The sequence below is a fragment of the Oncorhynchus gorbuscha genome, linkage group LG08 (assembly GCF_021184085.1).
Source record: "Oncorhynchus gorbuscha isolate QuinsamMale2020 ecotype Even-year linkage group LG08, OgorEven_v1.0, whole genome shotgun sequence".
NCBI lineage: Eukaryota > Metazoa > Chordata > Actinopteri > Salmoniformes > Salmonidae > Oncorhynchus > Oncorhynchus gorbuscha.
In genome coordinates this window covers 34,625,264-34,633,080 of record NC_060180.1, presented here as the reverse complement: position 1 = coordinate 34,633,080, position 7,817 = coordinate 34,625,264, and the positions used below count along the sequence as shown (strand labels likewise).

The 7,817-nt window shown below is 44.9% G+C and overlaps 1 protein-coding gene across 1 annotated transcript; it reads right to left on the bottom strand.

The window, feature by feature from the left end:
• Positions 1-183: 183 nt before the first annotated feature.
• LOC124041528 (BTB/POZ domain-containing protein 2-like) lies at positions 184-4,910 on the bottom strand. The gene is made up of 9 exons (XM_046359226.1): positions 4,350-4,910; positions 4,067-4,186; positions 3,687-3,843; positions 3,374-3,479; positions 2,966-3,163; positions 2,625-2,817; positions 2,417-2,504; positions 1,945-2,091; positions 184-1,754 (listed from the first exon to the last, which is right to left on the bottom strand). Exons 1-9 carry the CDS (start codon positions 4,871-4,873, stop codon positions 1,593-1,595), a joined length of 1,695 nt encoding a protein of 564 aa, XP_046215182.1. The 5' UTR covers positions 4,874-4,910; the 3' UTR covers positions 184-1,592.
• Between the last annotated feature and the right edge of the window lie 2,907 nt (positions 4,911-7,817).

Genomic DNA, 7,817 nt, shown 5'->3' with positions numbered 1-7,817 from the left:
TGCAATAATTGACATTTATTTTGCGACATGAGCGTGGATGTCGGCTAGTGTGGATCTGATCGAATCGAGCCCTAGGTTTACACAAATAATTTAATGGCTGGAGTTGTTACAAGGCCTTACCAAGTGCTGAATATCCTGTAGCCTTGTCTTCACCCGATACAAACTGAATAATAAAAGGGACAATCACACAAACTAACATTTTAATCCATTGTGAATTCAAACTACATTAATGTTAAATGCCAGTATAATATAGAACCCACAAACTTATTTTGTGAAAGCAAAGAATTTTCCCAGCTGGACATTTCAAGACAAGGCTGTTAAAGATGGATTTACACTAGCTCGTATTCATGTTTAAACAGGCAGAACAAACAAATCCAAAAGCTTTGTTTTAGTGCTGAATATCCTGGGAGAAGACATTTCGATATGGTGACCTGATGGTTGAAATGTTGTCTTAATAAAATATCAGGTAGGAGGGCAGATATTTCCAAGTTTCATTAAGTGTAACTCAGAGGACTCATCTTTATCTGTGCCATTATAGCCTCAATGGTACTGCCCATGCTATCTCCATTTTGAAGTAGTCAATATTACTCTTCACAATTGGCTGATGATCCAGTTGGACATGTCACCAGGAGGGATCGGCCAATTTAGTTGGAAGTCCAACCCAGTTGACTACATTAAAATTGTGGAAGCCCATGTTAAATACAGCTTTTTGGCCACTAGTCTATGGTGTAACTCCAGACTGTCACATGGCCCTGGGCTGTGACTCCCCATTGAAGCAGGGAGAGACTGGGTTATTTCCATGACAAAGAGGCCCAATCCCATTCGAGTCTCTTATTTCCTTCCGTGGTACAGATTTGAAGAGAGGAAAAGTATAAGCTTGTGATTGCCCCCACCAGCCCTTCAATAGGCTGAGTAGAAAACTTCCACACATTTATCCAGTCCATTCATATTTGTACTCCCTGAAGAGCTAGAGCAAAGGAATAGCGACTGGAGTAGTCTGAAGTATGGTGGGTCACTGATCAGAGATGGAGCCTATTTGAAGAAACCCTTGGTAGTGTAACAGTCTATACATACATTAGAGCTCCTGGATACATCTCAATCATTCGTATGCTTTTGGATACAGGCAGACAGAGGGTGGTACTAAATGCATGCCAAGCTTTCTTCCTTTTCGCATGTAAATACTTCTGACAAGTTTAAGACTCTTCCACCAGTCCATTCTGGGACTTAACCCCAGGACTCTGGAAGCAGACAAGACGACTCTCATAGTAACAGTAAAAACAAGCCGACTCAGAATTTACTCCCCCTCAACATCAAACAGGCTCCTCTCCACGTTTGGTGGGTAATGGAAGGGGGAGTTGAGAGAAAGAAAAATACCATGTTTGAATAGTTGACAAATGCCCTCCCTCCGACAGGTCTAAGTGCGTGAAAGCAATGTTTCCCTGTACATTTAACAATCACCTACGATCAGAGATACTGTACATCACCAAGGAAGGTCCACAGGGTGAAGATAGGCATTTGATACATATTCAAACAGGGTCAGAGTCTCAGCAGTCCTGTGATCCCCGAGCCCCCTGAGGTCAGGTCAGAGGGGACTATGTGTAAAAGATGACCTCGGGGATCTGTCCGTCCTCTACCGAGGTGCCGTTGTTGTTGCCCGCGGCGTAGCAGAAGGTGAAGCAGGTCTTGGTGCCGGTTGAGGAAGACTCGTGGGTCACCTTACGCATGCCCTTGGTCCCGTAGTGAGAGTCAGGACCCTGAGAGAGAAAGGGAGGGAGTGGGAAATGAAAGAGGGGAACAAGGGAGGGATGGAAATAGGAAGAGAGAATAAAGAGGGGGATAACGAGAGAATCACTATGGTTACTCACATAGCCAGAACAGGACCACAGCTATCCAGTGAGGAAATAACATCAAAACCTAAACAAACATGTACAGTAAAGCCTGTACCTTGAGTGTGGCGCAGGCTGTGTAGTTGACGTTGGGCAGGATCTCCACCGGCTCCTTGAACATGACTCTGAAGGTGTTGGACGAGCCATCGCAGCTGAAGCCTGTGTCGTTCTGACCCAGCACTGTGTTACTGTCTGTATGGATGATCTGGGACGGGAGAGGGACACATTATAGAAACATCACCTGAGCCCCAAATGGCACCCAATTCTCTTTATTGTGCACTAATATGGGCCCTGGTCAAAAACCGTGCAATATAAAGGGATCCGGTCGCTATTTGGGACACAGATGTCACACATTCTGTCCCGACACACAGTTGATATACATGTATACACAGAAACATATATACTTTCATCAATGATTTAGGAGAGACAAATATCTGAGAGGGAGGGGAAGGGAGTCTTCTTTCCAATGTATTTTGTCTATACAAATTAAAATGTGATTGACTGATTTGGTTAGTTGAGGTGGAAATTACCTGGATGTTGACTTGGTAGTCTGTGGGGCCGTGTATGGAGCCATAGAGGCCAAAGCCCACCACGAAGATCCTCCTGTTCACTGAAAATCTGGGAGGAGGAGGATAGGTGAGGCTAAGCGGGATAAATGATGTCCAGAGGCAATATTTTCCTAATAAAAATGAGTATCTTTGTGTGTGTCATTGTTAATTTGGGTCTGTGTGTTCTCACCTTATGCGGTCACTGGTTCCGCTGTAGCCCCAGCGGCTCTCCACCTGTCCGAAGCGTGTGATGCTGCACTCCTTCCCCCGGAGGCAACAGCGAGGCCGGTCGATGAACTCTACGTGGGGCTTTGGGTTCACTGTGAAGTGAAGAAACAGACTCACCACCTCCCTGTCTGTCAGGATACTAGACTGGGCCGGCCCTGGTTGAAGACACACAGCGGGGAAAGGAGGACACGTCAGCGTGAGTGTGTGTTCGTGTGAGAGAGATAGTAAGAAAGAGACATAACCCCTGCAGGAGACGGTAAAGGTTCTGCATTCTAATAGTGCAAAATGTACTAAGTGTCTTACCTGCAGCGAACTCCTCAATAGTCATGAGTGGGAAGCGGATCAGGGCGAGGGCCTTGCCCAGGACCCTGCGTTTGTTCTCTGGAGTGGGCTGTAGCTGCTGTCGGTGGGCCTCTGCCTCTGCCCAGCGCACCGCCGCCACAAAAAGACGCACCTCCCTCACCCCTAGAGTGTCCCTCTCCAGCACAGCCACCAATGTATCTGAAAGATGGAGAGAGTGAACAAGATGGAAAGAGAGGGAATGAGACAAGAGGATAAGATGACCGAGGGGGAGAAGAGAAGGAAAGAAGGGATGGCAAAGATAGAAGGGGAGAGAGTGAAATGGAAGAAAAGCAAAGTCATCATGATACACAGAAACATTGCCTTTCAATATGAAGAGTGAACTACAAAATCTAGATTGAACTACAATACCCAGATCTATGTCCGTGAAGCCCTCAGCGGCGAGTGCATCTCCAGTGTTCTTATCGATGTTCTCTAGACACAGGCTGGCAAGCTGGGGCTCATCGAACAGTCGAGCCTGAAACACATGCGGTTATACATTGATCAGAGAGACACACACAAGTCAACACGAATGCTGCTTTGGGACTGACGGGTGCTATTGTCTTGAGACAAATAGACAGACTTGTGGAGTTGTTTTGATACTGGGTCAAGCCACACAATCAGACACTGGTGAGTGACTTGTTTAGACACTGCATCCCAGTCAGACATTACAGTAGTAGCTGACCTGAGTGAGCAGCATGAAAGCATTGTCTGCCCGCAGGTTCTTCTTGAGGAACTCCACACAGTGGGCCTCCAGGGCTGGCACTGCATACTTCTTAGCCGTGTACAGAGTGGTCATCACTGTCTCAGGTCCTATCTGAACCTCATCAGAGTACAGAAACCTGGAGGGGGACAAGATTCTATGACTAATAGCAGGGGACCTATACACTCAATGGACTAACAGTCTGAGCGGCACAAATGACCTGGGTTCAATACCAGGTCAGTGTAAGGCTATATTCTGCATACTATATAATGCCAATACCACTTTTGTGTAAAATACTTAGGGTGCGAGTGTATTTAGCCTATTATGATAGAATAATTTCTAAACTAGAAGCCATTTCTTACTTCAGTAATGCCAGAAAGGCTGCAGGTTCGACATCTGGCAGTTCGATTTCCGTTGAAGTGGTCGCCATACCCCCGTTGAACATGGCATCGAAGACTGCGCTGCCCACAGCAAGAACGAATCTAACCAAAACAAAAGCGAAAAGATATCAAAACAATGCCTTTCACCAATATACATCAACGTCGCTTGGATTAACACAAACAAGACACATTTCTGAACGCTCTACTAACCATACATTGTTGACTAACTATATAGTTATAAAGGAACAGCCACGTTCGCTCTTACCGGTGTGCGGGTATTCGCTGCACTCCCATACCTTTCCCCACCAGAAAATGAACGTCACTCAGAACCTCGTTATTGAACAGGAAAGCAAACCGTTCCTTAACGGTACTTTTCGTCGCCTGCCAATTGTACACGGGTTCCCGGTAAACCAAAACAGCAGCGGCCGCTGGTGCTGACAATAACGAGGAATGGGTCGTTGGTACACTCGCAGCCGAAGCATTCGACGTCATGTTCGTAGCGGAGGTCTCCATCGCTCTTGCCGAGGCGCTTTGAGCTAGCGCTTGCTGAATCGCGTTATGTGCAGTCGGTGGAGTTCCAGCAACAACACCGGCGCTTTCACCTCCGCCAGGCCCCGACTGCGGGTTGGGGCGCCTTGCAGCCCCCTGAGCCCCTCCGGTCGCACCAACAGGCCCGCCGTTGGACATAGGCATTGAATAAGCACTGTTGCTTGGCTGGCCATTTCCTAAAGGCCCTGGGCCGGATAAATTTAGGCAGGGAGGCCTGCCGCTGTTATCCCCAGCAGCCATCTTGAATCTGATAGAATGTGGGAGTTGCGTGACGTAGACATAAACAAAACGGTCATAACTCTTACCCAGTGGTGTAAAGTATAGTAAAAAAAAACTTGCTCATTTAATTTTTGACAACTTTTACTTCACGTATGTTAAATTCCTAAAGGGAGTAATGATTACTTGACACCCAAAAGTACATTTTGAATGCTTAGCCGGACAGGGAAATAGTCAAATTCACGCACTTATCAACAGAACATCCAGAACATACTGCCTCTGATCTGACGGACTGACTAAACACACGTGCATCGTTTGTAAATGATGTCAATGTTGGAGTTTACCCCTTGCTTTCCGTACATTTTTAAAACAAGAACATTGTGCCATCTGGTTTGCTTAATATAAGGAATTAACATGTATTAAGGGGGTGAACATAAAACACCCTAGATTAACCATTATCCACAACAGCATTCTTTCTTCATTGACCGGTTTTGCCAATGTAGCGCCGCTGTGTCTGCCAGTAGCGAAGGCCGGGACAGAGCTATATGCCGGAGTGGCTCATGTACTGAGGAAGGAAGGATGGAGGGGATGTAATAATGTCATATTTGGTAGTTAAAATCCCAATGTCATAAAGTTACCGTCTTCATTACATTACCTTGTTAGGAAGTTTAAAAAATCTCAGATTTACAGACAGCTAATTTGGTTTTGTTAGTGGTACACTGAATAATTATAGCTAACGCTAGATGGCTAAACTTTGATCAGCATGGACATCCGAAAATGACTGGGCACTGCCAAGTCCAAAAAAACGGAGGACCACCACAAGTCGAGACTGTGGTGGTTGAAAAGCCTAGCAAATGCAATTTGAGGTTAACATCACAAGCACCTCCGTTACCCCAGCCACTAGCACCTGACGAACTCGGTGATGATGAGCCAGCACAGGTTTACCCGAGACTAGAAAGTTCATAATTGACTTGCAGCCTGTACATTTAAATAGTGGATAGGCATAGGGAGATTGATGGGGAAATGATATGATGGCATTTTATAAACCTTGAATGAAAGGAACAGCATTCCAAAATATACACACTCCCAAGAGATTAGGTAGGTTTCCATCCAATTTGCAACAGATTTTCATGCAAATATTCTCAAATCTGCATAAAACAATATGCGCATTTTCGCACCAGAGATGATTAGAGAAAACTGACTTTTGGCGCATAAAATGCTGTTTGTGATGACGTAGTGCATATAAAAATGACTTTTGCCGTTAACTGACCATGTACCGAAAAAATATTTAATGGGACTTCATCGCATTTTCAGCTCTACTGATGGTTTTGTCACTGTTTTGGCTTCATGCGTCAGGCAAATCACCTGCATGAAATGGTTGGATGGAAACGTTGTTAGTGTTGTGTAAATGAACCATTGGTGGGAAAAGTACCCATCTGTCATACTTAAGTAAAAGTAAAGATGGCTTAATGGAAAATGACTCAAGTAAAAGTGAAAGTTACCTAGTAAAATTCTACTTGAGCAAATACTTTTTGACTTTTAGTTTTATATATACTTAAGTATCAAAAGTAAATGTAATTGCTAAAATATCAGTATCAGAAGTAAAATTATAAATAATTTCACATTCCTTAACAGCACTATTTTATTTAATTTTTTTAAAATTTACAGACAGCCAGGGGCACACACCAACACTCAGACATAATTTACAAACAAAGCATTTGTATTTAGTGAGTCCGCCAGATCAGATGCAGTAGGGATGACCAGGGATTTTCTCTTTAAGTGTGTGAATTAGACCATTTTCCTGTCCTGCTAAGCATTCAAAATGTAACTAGTACTTTTGGGTGTCAGGGAAAATGTATGGAGTAGAAAGTACATTATTTTCTTTATGAATGTAGTGGGGTAAAAGTTGTCAAAAATATAAGTAGTAAAGTAAACTACTTATCCAAGATGGCGTAGCAGTCAGACGTGTTTTTGTCTTGTCCAGTCTTGTCCCATGTAAATAGTCGGTTTCGTCAAGTTTTTTTTCGTATTTATTTTTAATGTCACTTTCCACCTACGATCTAAATATACTTTCCTGCAACCCGCCTCCCCAATCAAATCAAATCCAATCAAATGTATTTATATAGCCCTTCGTACATCAGCTGATATCTCAAAGTGCTGTACAGAATCCCAGCCTAAAACCCCAAACAGCAAGCAATGCAGGTGTGGTACGGATCTGCTATTTTTATACGTTATAACTGGAACCTCCATCAAAAGCTACCCAGCTAACTAGCTACTAGCTAGTAGTCACTGTTAGCCACGGCTAGCGTTCTTCACCTTTAGCTCAGACACCAGCCAGCTTTGCTCGGTAAATACCTGCCAGTCTGCACAGTGCGATATCAACCCAGAGCATATCGGACTGCTTTTCTCCACCACATCACCGGATTCCTGCCGCAAGTTCTGGGCCATTACACCGGATCATCGCAGCTAGCTAGCTGCTACTGCTGGCTAATGCTTCTGTCCCGAAGCAAGCACCAGTTAGCCTTGGGCTATCCTCGAGCTAGGCCCATCTCGCGGCTAGCCGAAGAGGTATACCCGATAATTCGCGGGCTACAATACCTATTTTGCCAATTGGCCTGGACCCTTTATTGCCGACACGGAGCCCCAGCCGATCCATCATGACTGGTCTGCCGACGTAATCGTCTGATGTGGTTTCAACAGGCTTTTCCGTTGTGATGTCGCCTTAGACCCATCTGCTAGCCCCGGCCCGCTAGCTTTCCGAACGGCATGCTTCCTGCTCGCCTATCATAGTAGCGACTACCAAACGGCTACCTGACACACCTCATTGGACCCTATGATCACTCGGCTACACATGCCTAAATTTGAGTTTATTCACTGCTTTAGCACACTCCACCAACCCTGATTTCCTAGCCGTGTCTGAATCCTGGCTTAGGAAGGCCACCAAAAATTCTGAAATTTCCATCCCTAA

Coding starts and splice junctions, on each gene's coding strand:
- LOC124041528 (XM_046359226.1), bottom strand. CDS start 4,873: ATGGCTGCTGGGGATAACAGCGGCAGGCCTCCCTGCCTAAATTTATCC. Junction 4,187..4,349: donor CAGCGAATACCCGCACACCG/GTAAGAGCGAAC, acceptor TGTTTTGGTTAG/ATTCGTTCTTGCTGTGGGCA. Junction 3,844..4,066: donor GCCTTTCTGGCATTACTGAA/GTAAGAAATGGC, acceptor GTCCCCCTCCAG/GTTTCTGTACTCTGATGAGG.